The 23,901-nt window shown below is 36.9% G+C and overlaps 1 protein-coding gene across 4 annotated transcripts in view; it reads left to right on the top strand.

Annotated features, from left to right (window-relative positions):
- The window catches only part of EFNA5 (ephrin A5), a 232,086-nt gene that overhangs the window by 171,835 nt on the left and 36,350 nt on the right, over nt 1-23,901 (top strand). For all 4 annotated transcript variants that reach the window (XM_025163010.2, XM_025163011.2, XM_015891512.3 and 1 more), the window contains one exon: nt 14,544-14,836. In XM_025163010.2, the coding sequence (XP_025018778.1) occupies nt 14,544-14,836 (293 nt within the window). The remainder of the gene's footprint in view (nt 1-14,543; nt 14,837-23,901) is intronic.

The following is a 23,901-nucleotide window of genomic DNA, read 5'->3' as shown; positions in this document are numbered from 1 at the left end:
GTTATTTTGCATTCAAAAGAATACATGTGATTTTCTTCTGTAGGGGAGAAAAAAAAGCCTAATAGAAAGATGAAGTCATTATAGCCAGAAAGCAGGAGGAGTAAAATACAGCAGAAAAATAACAAACAAGCAAGACTCAAAATAGGTTTTAGTTTGAAGCTTTTCTTGCAAGGAGCAGCAAAAAGTGCTGAAATTGATTACCATGAGTAAAATAACATTAAATAACATCTATGTAGTATTCTTTAGAAAATTCTTTGTTAAAATAATTTTGTATTAAATTTTGATGATTGGTTGTTTATATGAATTATAACTGTTTGGTTATGTTTATAACAAAAATTGATATAATCTTAGCAAAGGTACAATGTTCTTTGGAGTTTGGGTGTATTCTACAGGTGTTGTTTGCTTTATTCCCTTTTATCCTATGAATTTTCTTACCCTTCATTTTCAGGTGTGAGTTAGAGTTTTCAAACTTCAATCAGTTTGTAACCCTGATTATAAACTCTGGCTATGATATAAAGCAGTGTTGTCCAAACTTGGCCACTTTAAGATGAGTGGACTTCAACTCCCAGAATTCCCCAGCCAGCCATGCTGGCTGCGGAATTCTGGGAGTTGAAGTCCACTCATCTTAAAGTGGCCAAGTTTGAACAACACTGATATAAAGAATTACTGTTAATATTAGTACAGGAATAACATTGCATCATGCTCACTGGTACAACACACATGTAAAACAGCATTTTGGGTCTCTGGCATCTCCAGGTAGGCTAAAAACGTCTCATTTTGTAACACTTGGGAATTGGTGCCAGTCAGTACTGAAAATACAGAATATTATACTGATCTGACCTTGATGTAAGTCAATTTCCCAGGTTCCTTTAATTATCTTTGGAATTCATACTCTTGGTTATTTTGTAACTACAATAGGAAATTTGACTCACTGTTGGATTGTCAGAAGCTTTAGAAAAACAATGTGTACCTGTACCTAAACAATATGTAGAGATAGGTAACTTTTGACAGTATAATGTTGGGTCCACAACAAAGTGATTTCTAGGTTCCATTTGTTTTTAAAAATTGAGCTATAGTAATTTTTATAATGATGTAATTTTTATACCTCTACTGAAAACATATAGCTATTTTATTTTATTTTTTATTTTCCTTTTTATATTTATGTTTGTTAATTTTATTTAGACTTTTAAATATAGTTTTATTTGAATTGTATTTACAAGTTCTGGGGAGATTGAATTCTTACCTGCAGTTTTATTTTTTAAAAAATCTAATTAAATCATTATTTTAAAAGGAGGACAAGCTACCCAGTTGTGACAATTCATTCACTGACATTCTCCTTACTCCCTGTTCCACTTTTTTGCATTTAAAACTTCTTTTGTTTTTTTTTTTAAAAAGTGAAACTGATACACTGCAGAGCAGGCAACAGCCTATGGTTGCCATCTTTATTTCTTAAAAAGCCTCTCGATTGAAAACTGGTACCATAAACTTTCTTTTAAAATCAGTGATTGGGTGGCCACACTCCAGTGCTTTGTTTAGGAGTGTGTCCATTTGCCCAGGAAAAGGACACAGTGATGGCAGGAAGACTGTGTGGGAAGAGGGAGGAATAGCATTCTGATAAAGCATGCTTTGTAGCTGCTTATGTTCCCATGGCAGCCATTGTGACATATTCTCAAAATTCCAAATATATATACCAAAATGCTGTACCTTTTGTGGTTAAAGTTTCCACATGACCACCTGTTCCTCTAACTACATTTTGTGAACAGTAATTGTGACACAGTATCCCCTCACCATTTCTTTAAATAATAAGTAAAGAAAAAAGAAAAAGTGCTTTAGTTGATTATGAAATAATTATTGGCTTTGTTCATATAGAAACTCCTTTAACATTTGAAAAAAAGAACTATAATGATGAGATCTGGAATTCATTCTGTTCTGCATCCCCATAAAGGGAGGGAAAACCCTTTGGATGGCATTTTTGCCTACAGGCTGCTGAGAGCTGATTATTCTTCTAATCAGAGCTGTTACAATCAGGGGAGACAATTAGCTAGGTTAGGTCTCTGCTGATTTCTCATATGGCCCTTAGCATCAGATGGCCTTGAGCACTCTTGAATCATGCCAACAAGTGTTTCAGTAGTCTGTATTCAGCTCCACCTGCTGTCATTAATATTCTTTTTATCCCTAAAGGGCTTGATTTTGTGCATTCTTATTTATATTAAATTCAGGTTGCAAGAACTTGCCACCTTCAGTAGAAAGAGTATTCTAGACTTGACAGTAATAGATGAGTTTAAACAGCTGACTTGTGCTGTAAATTTCATAATCTGAAATGTGTGATATATCAGTATGTCTGAGCTGTCTTTTTCCTTTCTTGTTTATGATACAAATAGCATGTACTTAATGCATATAGTTTAAAATATACTGTAGAGAACAGGGATCAACAGTTGCAGCCCTAGTTATTGCAGAGATAAAGGATGTACTCCTGTAAGGTCCTACACTTACTACCACTCTGGGGCAAGAGATATATTACACTACAGAGTGGTTGCAACCATGGAGACCTCAGAAACTCACAGCATTTTCTTTAAGTCCAGGAACCAATTCTTCATGGGGGGTGGTGCACAGGATTATTGAAACCAAAAGGAAGGATGTGTACGGGTATCTCTTGAGAGAGAAAGCACTTTCTTCCTGTTTACCTAATCATCTTTCCCCTTTTTGTTATCAAACAGCAACACAACGATAATACGTCAGGCTATAGTGCTGCACTATTTTATCAGGTTGTTCCTCCCATTGGGTCCTCTGGAGAGAGTTGCCAAAACCCATGAACAAGAATATCTACATTTCATTCCTACTATTCAGCACTAGCTAAATAGCCACCATAGCAACTGTCTCATCTTCTCACAGGCTCTGCAGGATATATTTCCTTTCTTCCCCTTGATGCCAGATAGAAAGAATATGTACAAATAATAGTATATTTGACAGCTTAGTCTGAGAGTATTTAGACTTCCAATGATTTTTTCCTTTTTATTGCTCCAAAGTATTATGATTTCAAACCTTTCTTGATATGCCTTGAAGGTTAGTACCTGGCTGGGTACCTAACATTCTTTCTCACATTTTGGTTCATTTCAGTCATGTGTCACTTTGCACATTGCTGTGCTGTTTAGCTGATGTCAAGAATGATCATGTTCTTGGAAGCATGTCTATTTCAAGGGGTCCCATTGTGAGGGTACCTGGTACATAGGGTTCCTGGCTCACAGACTGGGTGAGACCAAATGACAGGTTCAACACATGGGCCTGAGGGAGTGGATAAATTACATACATATTCATACATACATTAGGGCCTCCTATTTGTGTGGAAGGCTTCCACACATACTGGAACCTAATTATTTCCATATAAATTTCAATTGAAGGAGATTTAACATTCAAATAATACTTTGCTTTTTCCTTTGGTTAGCAGTTTTAGTTGAGGTAAGAAGGTATAAACAGATTTTCTTTACATGCAGTATAATTTTCCCAGCATGTGTTAGGCAACAAAGAACCACCTTCTCAGGACTTTGGCATGCTGCAAAGTTAAGCATTAAAAGTTGTCCCATTTACATATTCCTTTCTCTTTGTGTTACTTTTTAAAACTAAGTTAGGTGGATAAAGTTGGGGGATAAAGGCCCACTCAACTTTCTCTTCAGAAACATGTGACATATTTCTTCCATATAGCAATCTCTGATCCTTATGTCATGTTACTCTTCAATGGTTCTCAACCCAAAGATTGAAATGTATTTTTACCTTTTATTCAGAACCATTTAGAAATTATAAGATGCCAAGATTTAGAGGGTGAATCTGGGTCTAATGTATGTAGAAGTGGCTCAAAAAAGCATCCTGTCATCTTCATATTACATAGCTGTTGACATAACTTAAGAAAAGTAATGCAGTGGCTATATACTTTGGAAATAGCTGTCATTCGACATAAAATATGTGAGGCTATTTTTCCCCCCCCTTGAGAAACATATGCTCTAAAAACAGCTGTTTTTAGTTCTGCTGTAAACATTGAACTTTCCCTCCTTCACCTAAAAAGTGGCGGATTGATACAGCCTGATCAAGCTGGATTTATTCATCACATATAAAGGGCTAACAATTTTAGATTATTATTAGAATATGTAGCTTTAATACTAAAGTTGCTTTCATTGTATTTTATGAGGTGCAGAAAAGACTTTCAATAAAGTTCATTGGCAATTGGAAACACCTGCAGAACCCACACATACAAAAGGGGTGGAGCTTGTGTCAAGATGCCACAATGCTAATTTCATCATAACCGTAACCTTAACTCTTTGCTCCCCTCTTTTGCTGACCCCTGTTGGCAAACCTCTCTTTTTTTTCTCTTTCAAAGTTTTATTTTCCTTAGGCATTCTTAAAATTAGCACCTTTTTATATTTTTCTCCAAAAATGTATTTGAGAACTACTGTTTGGGATTTTGCCTAATCTCCTTCTATTGGAGAGAAGTGTACAGGAGGGTTGTCCTCTCACTCCCTTTTATTGATTTTTGTTTAGCCTGTGCAATTATGTGCAATATTTAGCATGTGCAATTGTGTAAAATTGTGAGCTTCCTGATTTGATGAATATGTAAATAAAGAATATAAGAGAGTTCTGGTCTGAGCAAGGAAGAAACTGGAGTTTCTGGTTACCATATAAAACCAGCAAATAATGGATGGGGCTATTTTCTGCTGTCGCTTCCACAGGCAGAATGGTTGAGCAGTTTTCAGCAGCACACTTGCTCTTGTTGCATTATATGGCAGGATGCAAGGTGGTGGAAAAAGAAATGTAAGGTTCTTAGAAATTTTCATCATGCATTTCCCATAGGGTTTTATTTATTTTCATTCATCAATAATGTTTTAAAAGAAAATGAAAGTAAAAATGACAAAAGGTGCTGGCCCCGGTATTGATAGAAGCTGCTTTCGGAAAAACAAAGTGATTTTCAGTTTATCTCTATCAACCATCATGAATATCAGCGTGCAAGGTAATTTTCTTTGTGGTTTTTTGAGAGTGAAAAGCAAGATCTTTCTGCAGATGTGCCCTTGTTCTCCATATCTATTAATGGACGTCAGGGACTGCCTCAGGGCACGGTTAGCAAATATCAATCATAGTTGCATTCCATCAAACCTGCTGATCTGTAGTTTTTAAGTTAGACACATGGTTAACACATCTTACATGATTCAGATATGCATTATTTAACAATACATCCATAAATACCTTTTCATATTCTTGCTGTTCATACCTTAATATTAATTTGGTAAACTATTTTTTTTAGTAGAATCAGTCATTTTTAATAGTTTACTTGGCATAAAAGTAATTTTTCCTTTTAATAAAAATGCCTAATGAACAGATTTATAATTGTCTTAGAAATAGCTGATGATCAACAAGTTAGATTCTGCAGACTAGTTCCTAAATAACAAACCTAAGAAATTATATATGCATTATAGGAATCTGAGAGCCAGTTTGGTATATTGGTTAAGGCATCAGGCTAGAAACCAGGAGATTATGAGTTCTAGTCCCACTGAGGCAGCTGGATGACCTTGGGCCAGTCACTTTCTCAGCCCTAGGAAGGAGGCAATGGCAAGCCACTTCTGAAAAACCGTACCAAGAAAACTGCAGGGGCTTGTCCAGGTAGTCTGTGAGAATTGGACACAATTGAACAGATAAAAAAAAAAAGGAATCTAGTTAAATTGTTTTTTATTTAGGTGCATTTTATTAACTTTTGGTAGTGCTAGTCATATACATAACTGCCATGTGTTTAAAAGATATAATACTTTAGTATAATACTTTAAATACTATTTCATACTACATAACCAATCAAATAGCCTCCTGCCTTTAATGCCTTGTTAGAATATCAGTTTTGCAAATCTGAAAACCAGTCTTTCCCAGGCTGATGCATTGATTGATGCATTTATTGTACCTTAATGCTACTTGTTCTAGAATCTGGTAGACACCAATTTGGGAAACTCTAATTTTAAAAAGTTACAAAAGGACAATAAATTAGAGAAGGAATAAACTAAATCTGCGTAATATTTTTTTTTTTTATGGCCAAAACTGGAAGAAAGGGGTCAGGAAAAAGAACATGGGAGAATGACATCACAATGAAAATGTGTTAATATTATCCAGAGGTTTTGCCATTTTCCTTCAATTTGAGTCAATTTTGTGAATTGAACTCCAAATACAACTGTCAGGGCTGATGCTGAGGAAGTATTTGGAAAGAAATTCACAAATACCTATAAATTATCTGGCCAAAGAAGCTGGTATAATTTGGAATGTTACCTTTATATCAACTGGTGACAGACTAAAAATCCCTGGCTGGCTTTAGCTGCTGGGATGAGATACCCTGCAGTTTATGTGACTCAGTATAAAGTTCAGTTGATAAGTCTAATTGATGCCTTTGACAGAATAAGAACTTCTCTTGTACAATTGCCCCCCACCTTTTCTTTCCATCCTACTTGCAAAGTTAAATGCCCACAGCAATGGAAAATCAATAGCTAGGTGGAAGATGCTACTTCAGGGATTAAAGCTGTGGAGTCATTTTGAGAATTTGAGGATAAGAGCCTCATCTCTGGATTTGGTGCTCTGACATGTTGCACAGCACGAATATGCCCCTTCTTGCCCTTTTTCTCTATTATCTTCAGTGCTGCTGAAACTCCGCATCCTGGACAAGTGTGCTATTCTTGACATTGGAGCAAGAATTCTCACAGGAAGAGGTTTATGTATACTTTTATTGAAGGGTGACTGTCTAGCGTACACATTCTATTCCAAAGTGTAGTTTTATCAAAATTGAAAGAAAGTAATAAGAGGAAACATTATAGGAAAGTTGCAGCATTGAACTAAATGGTACTAAAGAGGCTGGATTTATAAATGGGAAATAGATGTTGATTTGATTGTGTATTTTATGGAAATACTAAGGTTTTATGGCTGTTTTATCTCAGCATGTTTCCTTCTTTTTCTTATTGTCAGCTAGAATGCAAGAGACCACTGTATAAAAATTGAACCCTGTATAATCTGAGAAATAGATCTACATTTTTGAGAAGTGATAGTATACAGATATGCTCTTAAAACCATTATATTTAGCTTCATGTAGATATTGCTTTGGTTTATGTTTCACATGCCACCCCAGACTGCAAATTCTCCATTAAGTTACGAGGTTTTGATTGAAATACATCTTGGTGTTTCAGAGTTTCCCAGTTAAATACTGATTTGTTTTTCTGTTCAAACTCAACCTGCTTTTTGGTTTGAGAAGTATAAATTGTTTCTGTTCATCAGCTTTTCTCTTCCAACCAGGCTCTTAAATAGCTGAAAGGTTTTACCAAAGTAGGGCATGTTAAATGGTGCCAACCAGCAGGCCATGTGTGAGGCAGGAAATGGCACATTTTGTTACACTTCTGGAAAAAACCAAGCTTTGGTCTGATCAGACGTAGAATTCACACTCCCTGTTTGGTGAACTCCTTAAAAGCTGCATACTAGATATCTCATAAATATTTTATGAAACCAACTTTCATTATCTCACTGGTCTCAGAAGGACAGAAACATTGCTCAGACAGAGTATTTTCATATCAGCCTGTTAGTAGTTATCTTAAAAACCCTGTGATGTTCCAGTCTCACTGCCAACCAATCTGGAGGATGTCAAATTTGGGGAAGACTAAGCTAACTGTGCCTTATGATTTAATATTTCTGTTTGTTTTGTGTGTGTTTTTCTTTGTTTTGAAGCTTTAGTAATATGAAAATGTATTTTGTTTAAGTGTAACTGAAGTTGAAGATGTGTGAAATAAGTTATTGCTGCATTTTTCTTCCATTGCTGTGGATTGTCCATTCAGTTCTATGAAGCATTCTGTAGGAGAAGAAGATAATATGAGTTCTTTGGCTTTTTGGTATGAATGGAAAACAAGAAGGAAGATTCTGTGCAAGTGTAATCCACTTATTTTAGTCTATTATGAGGCAGCAGTGCCAAGTTCTATCAACTTTTGCAAGGACCTGATTCTGCTCAGTTGTGTTATAGTGATGGCAATGGGCCAATCAGAGCAACAGCTTAGGGACAACCTTTTTGGAGTTTTGTTCCAGTAGAGTGACAGAAAAAAGTGAGAGAAGTTACAAATGATAAGCTTCCCTGCCTGATTTGTAATGATCAACTAAAAAAATGTTCTGGCTACTTATGGAAGCCTAACTATTACACAGCAGCTACATCTCTGTGCCTGGACTGTATTTTATTTTGATCAGCAGCATAACAGAGACAGGTAATTATCATAATCTAGCAATTAGCCTGGCATTCTTTCCCTAAGTTTAATTACCCAGATAAATAGTAATTGAATACCAAGGACTTAATGACAAAAGAAGTTTTTCTCTGTCTTAGATACTGCTTTCCAGGTTTGAGCATGATTTTTATGTCATTATGTTCACTGTGTGCCATTTTACTTTACTTGCAGAGGTACCTTTTTGAATATCTTGGAATTCAAGCAAGACAACCTAAAGATCCAGGTTCCTTCTATCTTAAATTAATTATTTTAGCCTGCTTGATTTCCAAGATCCGAAACTAAGCAATTGTAAAATGCAATTTCTGCTTCTATACGATTACTTGTGTGCCTAGAAGAGTGGGGTAATGAAAATAAGTTGAAATTAACAGTTTGCCTGATTATTACAATGTTCTATAAATTAGAATCTAATTTGAACATTTCTACTATACTGCTTTCGATATAAATCTGAGGAAAGGACCATACGTATCTGAGGAAAGGAGCATAAAAACAGTTTATGGCTATTTCTGAATAGTGCTTTAGCATAATTTAATTTTCAAAAATAGAACCAAACACTATTTTTGCAATGACTGTAAATAAATTATGTTATCTTTCAGTGGGTCTAGTGAGTAGTTAAATAAGAAAGTATGTTGAGAAAAAAAATCAAATTAATGCAAATTAATTAATGATTCAGAAGAACAATAGAGTTACGAACTGAAGTCCAGAGTTCATTTTGGGTAGTACAGTGGTACCTCAGGTCACGAACTTAATTCGTTCTGTGACTCTGGTCGCGACCCGAATTGGTCGCAACCCGAATCAAATTTTCCCATAAAGTTCAATGTAAATACAGTTAATCCGTTCTGACCCCTACGAATTTGGTCGCCAACCCATTTTGGTCGCGATCCAAATCAAATTTTCCCATCAGGTTCAATGTAAATACGGTTAATCCGTTCTGAACCATATGTATTTTTTTTTAAACCACAAAAATATGAAACAAAGTACAGTACAGTACAGTATGAAGAGAGAGAACACTAACCTTGCTTGAGGCGACTTCTGGTGTGGAGGACAGGAAGGCGGGTGGGGAGGCGGTTATTGTTTGGAGGGACAATATTGTATTGTCCCCCTCCCTACAGGAAACCATGACCACGTGTCACAGCAGGGAAAATGGCCGTGGATCCTGTTCGTCACCTGATGCGGAGTTCATGAACGGAAGCAAAATTTTGTGAACAGTGCTGTTCGTGAACTGAATTGTTCGTGAACAGAAGCGTTCATGACCCGAGGTACCACTGTATTTGACTGTGCATATTGGATGGTTTATGAGTTTGAATTCATTAAGTCTGCAAGTACTATGCAAAATCACTAAAAATTATTTATGAGAACCATAGTGTAGCTAAGTGGTTAAATGTTGGTTTATACATTAAACTAAGGGCTATTAGATCTAGGCTCAAAAATACAGACAACCACTAGAGGGCAGCAAAATATATAGTAAAGGATCCTTTGCTGCTCTCTAGTGATTATCCAGGTTTTTGCATCACAATTCTGGTAGCTCTAATTAAACTAATTTAGAAATAATCACAATATTTTACTTTTTAAACAATTCTGTCACATTAGATGTCATGCTAGGATATCATCCAAAGCTGCTGTTGTAAATAGCTTTTTTCCTACTCTGGACACCATTGCTCTTCATCATCCTCTAATTTTATAATTTTACCCAATGCACAGATAGGCGTATATATGTCTGGTAAATAAAAATACAGTTGTTTTGCATCTGTAGTAGTGTACTTTAGCCAGTGAAATCTTCTGTCATCCTAAACGAGTTAGTGTCTCTGGTCTAAAACTCTGTTTGTGGTGTATTGCAAGGGACTTTCAAATCTACCCTTATTTTTACTATTTTGTCCTCGCTGATAGTGAGGGATCTGAGATTTGAGCATCAGCATCACTGCAGTGTTTTGAATATGTATCAACATGTTAAACTGGGTTCTTTGTCTATAAAGCAAATTATCTGCTGAAGGAGAAAACCTGCTATGAAAGCAAAAAATAGGGGGTACTCAGTTTAATAAGAAGTTGTACTGTTAGGCTATGCACTTTAAAATGCAAAATGTGACTAATATATATTTGATTTGTATGGAAGAGCCCCAAGCAGAAGCTATTGTCTTTTTTCCCCATCTATGTGATAATGGACAATTAGTGTCTAGTTATGTTTTTTTTTAATGCATGGTTGTATGGTGTTTCTTTTTTAAAGAGAGTAATGTGAAAGGGATCAATGCATGCAAAATGTTAAAAGATTCTGAATAGTTAAATAGATTATCTTTTCAATCCACAGCCAATAGAATTATTAGAGTCAAGTCATGATTTGCATATCCCTCAGAAGTGCAGTCATGAAAAAAAGGCACACAGTACTGAGGGTGCATATGTTTTGTAATGACAGATAAACAGACTGTTGGAATTAATTGCAAACCATGTTGTCCATATGTGCATTCCCCTGTTTAAAAGTACTGCATTGGGCACTTTTCACCACATTCAGCATTCCTGGCTTTGAAACAAATAGCAAGCATCTAGGAAACTTTATTGCTGGCCTAAATTAATCTGTGTGGGTCTAATATCAGTGTGAGTTTTAGTGAAATAAATTCTCATTTGGTTGCTAGAGAGATAATTTAGATTGGGAGCTACTTAACTATCTATTTCTGGTATGCCTCTTTAAAATTCTACTGCCTATCCTCCTTCTCAGTAGTGTGCAAGTTTTTGTGCTGTTGTATGAATATCACTTTCCTAAACTGTAAAGGTCAATTATATTTGAAGATCAGCTTTGTGCTTTCCTGTACAAAACAGATAGCCTAAGAAGGCAAATGGCATTATTAGGAGGATCATTTTGTTTTAGTTCTTGAACATGTCTTTTTGGGAGAAAGTGCTGGTGTATTTCTATATTAAATTACAGTTTCACCTGGTTTAGTATAGATGGGTATTTATTTTTAATGCCTAAAGAACTATGTTAAGAAGTTAGCTTTCTAGGCATTCATGTAAGCATGTAATTAAGGAGGGTTCTCTAAAATTATTGTGATGGGATGTATAAAAATAGGTTTAAATAAAATCCTTTAAGGTTGTCAGTACATTTCAACTTTTGCGTACACACTACGTTAGTTTGGAAGAGAGTACAATTTGTTGTATTTTTAATTTAGGTGTTTTCCCAAATATATTAGTAATTTAATTTACACATCTCTGTAAAGCAATTCACATTTTTAATGGCACAGGATTATAGTAGGTATGCTATAACAAGGCAATATTTTGTACCCAGTGTTTAATGGCTTTGAAAATTGGTGGCATTGGTATGTGAGTGCCCCGAACCAATATCTGGATCCAGTGATAGGGTTTTGAGGATTAATAAAGTGATACTGAATCCTGATAGAATGATGTGGAGTGGTGTGGTGGTAGAGTGTTCACGGGTTCAGTAATTGGGATGTTTACCTGTTCTGAATGGGATTGCACTAAGAAAGAACAAGTACATAATTTGGGGGAGGGGGTTAGAGTCATCATTGCCACTGAACAATGACCTTTGTGCCTAGGAGTATCAATTCCCACTTTCAGTTGGTATTCCAATTATACCTCTTCCTGGGTAGGGACAACGTAGTTACTATAATACCCTCTATGTAGGACTACATTTGCACTTATTCCAAATTGAATGCAGCAGCTAGGATGCTGAATGGGGCATCTGGCCATCCATATGTTGTGAGAGAACTGTGCCGGCTTCCATTTAGCCACCAAACCAGGTTCTGGTTTTTGGTTGTGATATACAAGATGCTAAGCAACTTGGGGTCAGAAGAACTGTTAGATCACTGTCACTGTTATAAATCTGGGCAGTGACTGAGATAAATAGGTATGAGCGGAGATCTTACCACATGAACCAAGAGTTGCTGTTTTCCATTTGGCAGGTGCTTGTGGGCATGCCTTCTGTATGGTGGTGCTTGTGCTCAGGAATGTTATCCCCACCTTGAAATTCAGAAACCTGCTATAAGAGCTTTTAGAGACCCGCTGAAAATATACCTCTTTACCCAGGCATTCTTAGTATGAATGTTAAATATTTTTCAACCGTTACTTTTTAATGAGCATGGTTTACTTTTTGTTGAATATTGTTTTACTATAGTGAAATGTTTTTATAGCTGTTTTTATTGTCAACTACTCTGAGATGCTTTGCCGTAGGAAGTAGAGTATAAATAAAAGTAGAATGTTAATCAAAGCCATTTATTTCATGTAGCATTTTTATAGAGAGTTACTAGAGTACTATGGTGAGGTCTCTTGATTAAGGATCAGAGTAGATGTGGTATAAGACCTTACTGTCAAGATGGGGATTTTGCCATCCTGCCTCTTTGTGTGTGTGTCCCCAGATGAGATGAAGACAGAGAAAAGAAGTTAATTATTTACTGTTTCCTTCAAAAAACAGTTATTTTCTCTCAGTGGTAAAATATAACCACTGGAAACAGAATAGCCATACTTACAAGGACAAATTGCAATATTGGGGAGGAGGAATTACTGATATAGGAAAAGGTTAAACCTTCCCTTTTGCTGATAAAGTTTAGACATGACCATAAAGTGAGGCAGGGAGATTATCCCAGCTACTTTTTTGTGAAAGGAAGGAAGGGTGGAAGGGAGGAGAGGAGAGGAGAGATTGGGGGTTCCAGTGAAGAAAAACTCTATGTCTAATTTACATTAATGTTTAAGACAAAGTAAATATATATTATATATTAGTGTGTATTGGCAGAATTAGAATTTATCTGGACTTCCTTTCTGTACTACATCCAATTTTTTTCTGTTAAAAGCCTGTTTTTCAGAAGCAAAATAATGTTAAGGGTTAAATAGGTTTCTCTGCCTATATCCTTGGAGAAAGCTATATTATTACTGCTTTTCTTCCCAAATTAAATAGAAGAATCCAGTTGGCAGATTTCAGATCCATCAGCTGCTTAAAATATGTGCCTCAGGTGACAAGGATCATTATAGTTAAATATGTCACAGTGTCTTTATTACTCTCTGTGCATTTGACAGATAGCCTGCTGTCAAGGAATAGAAGCCACAGATAATGATAAGGTAGTGGTGACCAGTAAATACATGGTGGGAAGGTTTGCCCCTATGATAAATAAATAAATTATATCTATATTATCTATAGCTATATGCCATCCATAGTATGTGCAATATGTGCCAAATGGTTGCCTTTCAGAAAAACAGGAAATCGTACTATACCTCTCATATACTCACTGTTACAGAAAACAAAATAGTTTTTGTATTTTAGGTAAAATAGGGACTGTATGATACAATCATAATCTGTTGGCTGATGGTGCTTACATTTGAATAGTGTGTCCCAGTGGAACTTGTCTACTTTGTACAGCAAATGTGTTTGATAAATATTCCAAGAATATATCACCCTAAATATCAAATCCTACCTAAGTTTGTATGTGAGCAAATACTGTATTACCAAGTTAGATTCAGCTGCAATCTGTATGTTAAAAGAATATCTTGGGCAATTTACAAATTCACCCTGCAGTATCCTGCTAAGAGTTTGAAATGAATTGTTTTAGCCTTACCTAGTACTAAGCTGCTGCATTATTACAATGACAGCAGAAACAGCCTTACAACTGTTGCAACTAATACTGCTTACCACTGCTGATAACAAAAGTGCATTGGTAAAAGTGCCTTGTACTGCCTTTCTCATCTGGCTCTCATTCCAAACTGTCAGGTGAGTGCTGATAATTCATAGCCTGGAATTCTTTTATCTGAACAGCAGTATCTCTTCTCTGCACTTTGGCAATGGAATTATATTGCTTTTCAAAAATATTTCAAAGGCATACTAGGGTTTTCTTGGATCTTAACTGTTGCCAGCTGTTAAGAAAAAGTCAAGATGAATAAGCGTTGTAGGAAATGCATATCCCTGCAATTAGCTTTGGTTGTGATACAAAAATAATGCATCCTGGTTTGTTTGCAAACAGGTATTTATACTTTATGTAAGTTCCAACCCTAACACATGTTTAATTAAAAAAAAAAAAACTTCACTTCAGGAGATTCACTTCTGAAGTGAACAGATTGGGGAAATAGACTATTGTACAGAAATAATTTTGTAAGGGTGAAAGATCTGACTGGGTGAGGCCCTTCCTTTCAAGGACAGTTAATTCAAAACAACTGATCTAATTATTACTTAAGTTGTCCCTCAGGGAAAAAAAAATGTTTTACTGAAGGAATTGCTCCATTTCATTAAGGTGTAATATATTTTTTAGAAAATTGCCTGAGTTGGTTTTGTCTTGATTTTATTTTTAGATTCCAGCGAGGAGATTATCATATTGATGTCTGCATCAATGACTATTTGGATGTATTCTGTCCTCATTATGAGGATTCGGTGCCAGAAGATAAGACTGAACGGTATATACTTTACATGGTGAACTTTGATGGCTACAGCTCCTGTGATCATACCTCCAAAGGTTTCAAGAGGTGGGAGTGCAATCGGCCTCATTCTCCAAATGGACCATTGAAGTTTTCAGAAAAATTCCAACTCTTCACTCCCTTCTCATTAGGATTTGAGTTCAGGCCAGGCCGGGAATATTTCTACATCTGTGAGTATACAGAAATTTATCATTGCTGTATAGAGTCAGAAAACCACAGTGATTTTGCACCTTTGCAGTGGACAGGTTTTTATGTTCTGAAGATGTCCTAGTATAACTTGGTATAATTAGGTTCTGTAAATAAAATCACCATAGGTTTGGGGAATGTACATATCTTGTATTCATAGGAAATAAATGAACACTTGAGTTATTCAACAGAGGGTTTCTCCCTACCCCCGCCCCCATATTGCTATAACAGAATTATCATAGCACTATTTTTCATCTGTGGGAATTACATGTAGTGGGCTCTTGTTGTTTTAGTACAAGTAGACACTTAAGCATTGTGAAAACAGAAAAAAGTGAGCTGAAAACACATAATAGCCACAAGAGTGAACAGGGAAGAACTTTTGATATTATTCTCCTTCAAAGAATTTTTTGGTCCATTTTATACTTTGAGAGCAGAGCAAAATAAAAGATTAAAGTACATTATTTAAATAAACATTTATTTGAGTGATATTATAGTTTAATAGTTATTAAATTAATTTTCATTAATTAACAGACACTATAGACACAGACAGTGTGGAAACAGACATTTGGTATGGAAACAGACACTAACTCGTTCAGTATGACAAGAGCCACACTGGCAAAAAATAATAAAAGAATCACTTCAGATTTGTAAGATTTGTTGGACCTGGTGTGTGCGCCAATTAACATGCAGGGCAGAAATCTCTTTAATAGCTTTATCCTGCAGAAGAAAGGGCACTTGGGAAGTTTTCCAAATCAAGTGCAAAGCCCCATGCAAATCATTGGGTTTTTAAACAGCTACAATCAGAAAATCTTTACATAATAGGTTAATACAATTTTATTGGTGTACACAGTTAAAATACTCCTAAAAAAGGTGGGTACTAATGCCCAGAAGGTGGGCGCTGGATGTTGCCAAGGGAAATATGAGGTAGTTGGTTTCTTATCTCTCTTTCTTGTAAGTGAGCGAGTGCAGCCTGCTCCTGCCCTGGGGAGATCCCACTGATGTTGGGGAGTTCCCCCATATTGCAGCAGCTAGAAACAGGGCTTACTTTCTAGTCTTTGTCTCTTCCTTCCTTTCTTCCACTCTGTCCCAATTGGTGTAAACTTTAAAAGCAATCTCCACTAATTGGGAAATAGGCATTGCAGCAGCTCCCTCCATTTATTGTAATTTCCTCCGCATATCAGGAGCAAATTAATCATTCTCTGATTATTGGGAGTTTCTAGATCCAGATCAGTAAACTGCCTGAATCCCTTGTAAATTCTTTCCAGAAAAATGTCCGGATCTTCATCCAGATTTTGCCTCACTTGGTACACTTTTGACATATTTTTCTGCTTGGGAATCCCTTTTTTAAGTCCCACTAACAAACATCTTCTGTTTCCCTAGCATAATTCTGTGATCTAGGTTGTTGTCATCCCAGTTGGGGTCTTCATCAGGGAATAATTGTGCTTCAGCAGGTTCATTATTATTATCAGTGGTATGAAGCCTTTGACATTCCTCTTTAGCCTCTTCTGTTAACATTCTTTTTTCTTCTGGATTTAACAGAACATCCATTAAGCTCACACAATCAACGCAATTTGGCTGGCGTGTTTTAAAAATAGAGCTAAAACAAAGAATGCATTCGATCAGAGTCATCCCAATTAGATGGGGCATTGTTTTTCCACTTACATAAATCAGCTGTGGAAAATGGGTTATGGACATAGTCTGTGGCATTTGTCCATGAATCAACTGTTGATTAGGGAGGGGTGCTTGTCTAAAAGGCATTATTCCCTTATAATCCCCTGGTTTGGCTCTGTCCTGTCTCAAATGAGGGGGAGAAAAACCCATTTGGTGGTTTTGAGCCTGTAGGGCATCATTCTATAGCCACGGGGGCATAACCCATGCAGGCTGCAGTGGTGGCAAGCTAGGCATTGGATCATCATATTGTCAATTTTGCAGTGAGAGATATAATGGTGGCAGAGAGTTTACAGGGTTTAGTGGTGCATTCCCTCATCATCCCTGGCCAAGTTTTCATCTCCCTGAAAAACTTTTGGCTTAGTTTCCTCCCCTTATCTTCTAAAGCTGGGACTATTAATTTACAATCTTTCATCATCGACTTATTTCTCCACATAGTCATAAACATCTCAGCATACATGTGCTCATCCCATTTTCCAACCTTTCTACCAAATAGCACTAACTGCACTATGGTGCTATAATCCATGGATCCTTCAGGTGGTCACCTAAGTTCACTTTCCAGCTTATACCATAGCCAAACATTTTTACACAACCATATTAGCTGACATTTAGTTAAAGGGTCACCACCTCCCAGCTCTCTGAAGTCTGACAGCATGTACCCCAAGGGCATCCCCTTCAAATTTTTGCCTTACCCAGAACACATATTGTTTGCTACTCATCTCTGCCCAAGACCCAATAATAAGCAATATCTATGGGGTCTCAACCTTGATACCCCAGGTGCCAGCAGGCTGTGCCCCAACCTTGGCACCTCCCAGACGCCGGTGGGCTGTACCCCAGCCGCAGGGCTTTCCAAATGCTGGCGGGCTCTACCCCGACCACAGCATTCCCCAGATGCTGGTGAGTTCTACCTCAACTGTGGCATCCCCAGGTGTTAAGGACTACACTGGACTTACTAACAGTGGTTTTCAAAGCCAAGGATACTCACCTGTCAATGTGCAGAAGAACTTTGAAAAGGTGAGCCCTCAACAACCCATCAGTTTTACTCTTGGTAGAGATTTCCAGAGATGGCATTATGCCTTTGAGTCCTGGACCATCCGACTTGGGGCTGGAATCAAGATCAGCAATCCTGGAATAATTGGGTCCAGTGTGCACTGACCACGAGTGTTGATTTCCCCTCCCCTCCGTAACTGGAGCCATGAACCAGGTACAGCTGTTAGGCAAAGCCCCATGTTGGGCACCAGGAATTGTTGTCCCAGGAAACTCTGGATTCGTTGGACCTGGCATGCGTGCCAATTAACACACGTCAGACATCTCTTTAATAACTTTATTCTGCAGAAGAAAGGGCACTTGGGAAAGTTTTCCAGGTAAAGCGCAAAGCCCCATGCAAATCATTGGGTTTTTAAACAGCTACAATCAGAAAATAATTACACCTTTGGTTAATGCAATTTTATTGGTATACACAGTTAAAACACTCCTAAAAAAAAGGTGGGTACTAATGCCCAGAAGGTGGGTGCTGGATGTTGCCAAGGGAAAAATGAGATAGTTGGTTTCTTATCTCTCTTTCTTGTTAGCAAGTGAGCACAGCCTGTTCCTGCCCCAAGGAGATCCCACTGTCCACTTTTGCTTTTCCCTCTTCCCAGCTTTAACTGATAAACCTTGTCAATTTCAAAGGGAAAGAATGTTAACAAGGTCCACAGCTGCAGCCTATCTTTCCACTTTGATCTTAGCAACTAGTTAAGGTCAATTCTGGGGCATGCATAATGTCTCTTTATTCCAAAATCCTCCATTCCATCAATACTTGCGTATGGTAGCTCCACCAATGCCACAAGCCTGCATTGTTGAAGACAGTAAAAATCTTCTTAAGGCTGAAGAGTTTTTTTAACTCATTGCAGGTGTTAACTCATTACATAAAGGGGATACAAAACACAATTGGAGCAAATTTCCAAGTCAATTGCCAAAGAATCCATACACCTGCATTAGTAAATAAATGCATGGTAGAAAACGAGATTTTTTTTCTGCTCTTACTGCATCAGCAGATAGCTTGCCAGAGGCCCCATTCAAAGTGACCCATTCCCTGCTGAGGAGGGATTGGTCACAAGAACATTTCAGGCCCATTCCCTGCTTAGAAGGATTGGTCACAAGAATATTTCAGGGCTGTGTGAAGAATACCCTAGGTATCTGGCAGATAAAGTTGCTTGGATCCACTCTGAGTTAGATTTTGCCTGGGCAGGTCCTGTTACCTGTGAAGTGTTTGATCCTGTGACTTTGGATTTTCGTGACTATTAGTCTGACCACTTGTTTAATTAAAACTACATCCCTGTTGGTTAATTAAGACCTTCCAGGAGTTGATGTGTAGTTGAAGCCATGCAGTAGTAAAATCATTCTTTAAAGAGAGTGTCCAATGATTTTGGACAATTGTCATCCAGTCTCCAATCTTCCCTTTTTGGGTAAGGTTGTTGAGAAGGTGGTAGGACTAGAATTCCAGAGAGTTCTGGAAGAAGCAAATTATCTGAACCCATCTGAATCAGGTTTCAGGGTGGAACACAGTATGGAGATAATTGATTGCACTTGTGGATTATCTTTGGTGGAACAGAGATATGGGGGTAGTATGGTTCTTATTTAATTCTTTAGAATATTTATATAGTTGCCCAGCTTATATCATTGTGATTCCAGGTATTGTATATGATAAAAAATCCAAAAGCAACATTGCAAATTAAAAGCCATACAGTATAAAAATGGAATTCATAAGCCATCCCATCAAAAATCACATAGCTCACCAGTTTTACACTCCCCTCTCAGAAAACAGATTCATCTATCATCCTGGCCCAGCACCTGGGAGAAAAGCCCAGTTTTTAAAACTTTCATGAAGGCTAATTTGGTCAGGGCTATGCAAATATGAGGGAGCAGGATTAGTCTAAGGGCAGATACTGCAACAGAAAAGATATGCTCCCTTGGTCCCATGAGAATACATTGGCTCAAGGGGAGGACCTGGAGCACGCCCATCCTATGAAGGCATGTGGAACAGAGACCTGGCTGTTCCCCAAGGCTTTAAGTCAGAAGTTAGGTGAGCTCTGTTAAAGTTTTGTTTTGTTTTTTTAATAAGTGGGGATTATTGTTTTAACCTTGGGTGTTGTGGTTTGGATTGTGAAATTGTTGCTGTTTTAAACTAGTATGCCACCCAGAATCATTGGGCCATATAAATAAATAAATAGCTCCTGTGCTATGTAGGGCTTTGTAGATGACAACCAGCACCTTGAATTGCACCTGGAAGCCTATTGGAAGCCAGCATAGTTCATAAAATACTTATATGGGACACTGTGGTAAAGCCATAATTACCTGCACCACTGCATTTTGGACAATTGCAGCTTCCATGTGATGTTAAAAGTCAGCAATAGTCCAACCAGGGAGTGATTAAGGCAGGGCCTTTTGATCCAGGAATGGGCATGGTTGGCACACAAGATGGATTTTACAAAGGTCCTCCTGGCTGTAGCTGCCACCATTCATTGAGCAGAAGCTCCAAGAGGACCCTCAAATTGCACACCAGCTCTGAGTGGCAGAGTACAACCCTTCTCGAGCCAGCAGTGAAAAATCTCTAAGTTCAAAGAGGCTAAACTCATGGCCACTGAGTTTTGCTAGGATTGAATTCATGTGTTTTCCTCCCCATCCAGACCCACATAGCCTCCAGATACTGAGAAAGGTATCTCAGAAAGATACTTGACAGTATCACCTAGATGGCCCAGGGTAATGATATACAAGTGAGTTTCATCAGCATACTGATGATACTTCACCCCATGCTAACAAAAGACTTCACCCAGCAGTTTCATGAAAATGTTAAACAAAAGTGGGGAGAAAATGGATAGGCATTCTGCAGAGCAAGGTTCTAGGGCTACATCTTTCTTCCCCCAACACCTACTGGAATTGAGCCTAGAGAAAGGAGGAAAACTGTGGCTGGTTTTGGTCAGAATTGACAGCTGGGAAGAGGTACAGATCATTTCTGCCTTTCCCATAAGATCTGACAAAGTGGGTATGCTTTGTGCCCTTTAAACAATGTAATCTGTGGGGAATAAGATGTGCACCTGCCCTTTGGAATAGTGTATACTCATATACTTCAGACTATTCTGACCCTGCAAGCCTGTAAACGGTTTCTGAAAACCTGTTGTTTTCACCAAGCTCTGGATGGATCAGGGTGTACCTATCTGGTGCACAGTGTCTGTTTTGGTTAGAGTTCCTTCCATTATGTTTACTTTTATGTTACTTATTGTTTTGTTTTTAAATTTTACATCTTTTTAAATCTGTATGCTAGTCAAAGTCATTGTTGAGTTGGACAGCCTTATAAATCTAAATTGTAATCAAATGAATAAATAAATACTTCCCTATCACAGCATTTTCCAAGGAGATTTGAAGCCATTGTTTTGTGTGGCAATATCTCTTCTTTTTCTCAGACCATGCTGAGCACATGGAAGAGACATATTCTAGAACAGCAGTCTTGCAGCTGCATACAGACATGATTGTGACTTAACCCAATGATCTTAGATTATTGGCAAACTCTTTACAATTATTTTGCCTTGTGTTAACAAAGAATCCACTTCATCTAACTGAAGAATCTGGAGTATAGTATTTTTCAGTAAATTCAGCAAGAGTGCTTGGCACATTTGCAGATACAGAAGCAGATGTTTAAAGTTGGTCTATTTATTTATTAAATGTGTACACCACCTGATTCACCAGAGCCTAGGTGGCTTAGATAAATTCTGTAGCTGCATAGAGTCCATGTTTGTCTGTTGGGTAATTATTGCTTGTTCAACTTTAGATACTTTACAAATGAATAAATAGGGAAATTAATCTTTACGGAATGTCAAAACCTGATATCAACTCAAGTGGTAGTATGTCAGCCAGGCCTCAGAGGAGAAGTACTACGTGTGTGTGTGCATTTATTCTCATTTATGCACTCATACTACATGTCAACAAGTAATGAAAATAAATTGGAACAGTAACAGTTGAATTGTTTAACTGCTAACTTCCTGAGATTCACATGAAGACATATCAAAATTAAACTTTGGCTCATGTCCTGTGAATAAATATGAAATGAATATGAAAAGCGGAGATGACTATGAAACACTTTGATCTAGTTCATATAGTACCTATCGCACTTATGCCAGCAGCTCAGTGGGCTTTGAAGAGTTCTGTGTCTCTGTTTGTCTATATGCAAGTCTACATTCCCTTGCAACAAGCTACATGTTATGTATTTTCTTAATGCAAATGTTAGTTGTTTAACATTCTGTCTGGCAGGCAAGAAAACTAGCCAGATATATTTAACTTGAAGTCTATGTTCCTGCTTTCCATTTTACACTTTGCATTAAATAGCCCTGGTACCATTCATTACAAATGTATATATGCCCCTTTTTAAGTAGTTTTTGGAAACAGGAGAAACTCAATAAATGTACAAACCATTTCATTGAAATCACTACACTGGAAAGTAGTGAGGAATTTCAGTATGGCCTTATTCCTTAATAGCTTGCTTATCATGAAATGCAAAATCCATCAAATTTATAAACTACAAACTGCTATTATTAGCATTGCTATTAAAAATGTTCTGCAATGCTTGCAATTAGCTTTTGTTCAATAGTTATTAAAAGCAATATGTTGCTTTAAAAATTTGTGTCCTCCTTAAATAGTTTTCCAGAATTGGTATTGTCATGAATTCCATCAGGGTAATTGTTTGAAAGTGATTTAAGATATCAAAAACTTTATGCTGTTTAACTAAGTCCACTGATTCTTTTTTTTGGTAAAATAGTACAAAATTAAGAATAACTGTTTATTTGTCAGGTACACTATATATCTGAATTTGATTTGAATATTTGAAGATGTATTAGAGGAACAAAAGCATTTTTTTTTTAAATTTCATGTATCATTACAGTCCATCTTCATCACTTTTGGAAAGTGGTCCTACAGAAACATTGAAAATAGTGGTTACTCAGGTCTTCCAGATACCACATCACAAAAATGCCCTGTTCAGAATTTTCTGGCAATCCTGTTAATGCTACTAGCATCTTATACATATCCTAATATTTGTATGTTCTTTTCTTATATCTTTAGTGCTGTAAAAGTGCAGTTTTCTTCAGAAATCTGCCCATTTGTGCCATCATTCAAATGTTGGAATATTTCACAGTGCTTCATCATTCCTGACAGGTAGCCTCTTTGGGACATTTTATAGAAGAACGATGAATAAATTAACTTTTTAATGCTTCCCCTTGAGAGCCCAGTCACTGTTAAAAAACAAGAGTGGTGTGGTGTCTTGCCATTTTCAGACAGGAAATTATAGAATAAGTTAACCATGGCTTAATGTATTTAAAACACAAAGAAATGTCACCAAACCAATCCCCAATCTAGAAGGCATCCTTTTACGTTTTCTGTGGAGATCTGATCAGCACAAACATGAATACTGATAGCTGTGAGCCACTGAAGTAAATCAAGGAACCTTGGCTATGATATTGAACTCAATACAGTTGCTTTAAGTATTCTAAATGAAATCAGAGTAATTGGAAGAGTTTGGTAGATTTGCATGTTTGTTTTATTATTGTTTGGCTTTTTGGGTAACACTGGTAATGAAACATTAAATGGACAACCAAGATGACTTATAAAGGGCATTTTTTCTTAATTTAGTATGCAGATTAAAAGGCTAGTTGTTATTAAAAGAATTAAGTGCTAGTCTTGGAAAAGAAAAGCTGGAACAATCATCACTGTCTAATAGTTTTTGATATCAGTAGTGTTCTTAAAACCCTCAAAGGGAGTGTTAAAAGCTGTTGCATAATTTGCAGCTGAAGAAATAACTTCGTAAGAAAATGAAGATAGAGACCAAGTAGCACTGGCCTCTGTTGTTTGAGTGTCCTTTTCCCCCTAAATGCCTATCATATTACAAATTGAAAAGAGATTATTTGGATTCCTGCTGTTCAAAAATTCAAGTATCATTAACACACTAGAAATGGAAGTATTTAAAGGACTCTGCTTGTAATCTGCATCTCACAAGTATATTACAGAAAAGGAACTCTTGGCCCTTGCGGGTGGATGAACAAATGATTTCCACTGTTAATGTGTACTATTGGTACTGATTTTTGAGGAAGTTTTGTTTTGTTTTACTTTTCAACTTAAATTTTAAAAATGCCAGTCCATCCCATAGGAAAATTAATAGCATCCTGTAACACATAATGGCTTAACAAAGGGTGCATGGCTAACTAAGAAATGCTTAAAGAAACTTTATTATAGCTGATTACTTGATGGTGTAATACACGTTCATCTCTCTGCTGCAGGTATTAATTAAAAATGTAGCAAATACATAGCAATTCAGCATTCTATAGTAAATGTACTATAGAATGTTAGGGTTAAA

This window comes from Python bivittatus, unplaced genomic scaffold (genome assembly GCF_059951505.1).
Source record: "Python bivittatus isolate LINGU-HERP-01145 unplaced genomic scaffold, Pbiv_v1 ctg000850_np1212, whole genome shotgun sequence".
NCBI classification, from domain to species: Eukaryota; Metazoa; Chordata; class Lepidosauria; order Squamata; family Pythonidae; genus Python; species Python bivittatus.
The sequence above is the reverse complement of the archived record's forward strand: the minus strand, read 5'-3'. Positions and strand labels throughout refer to the sequence as shown.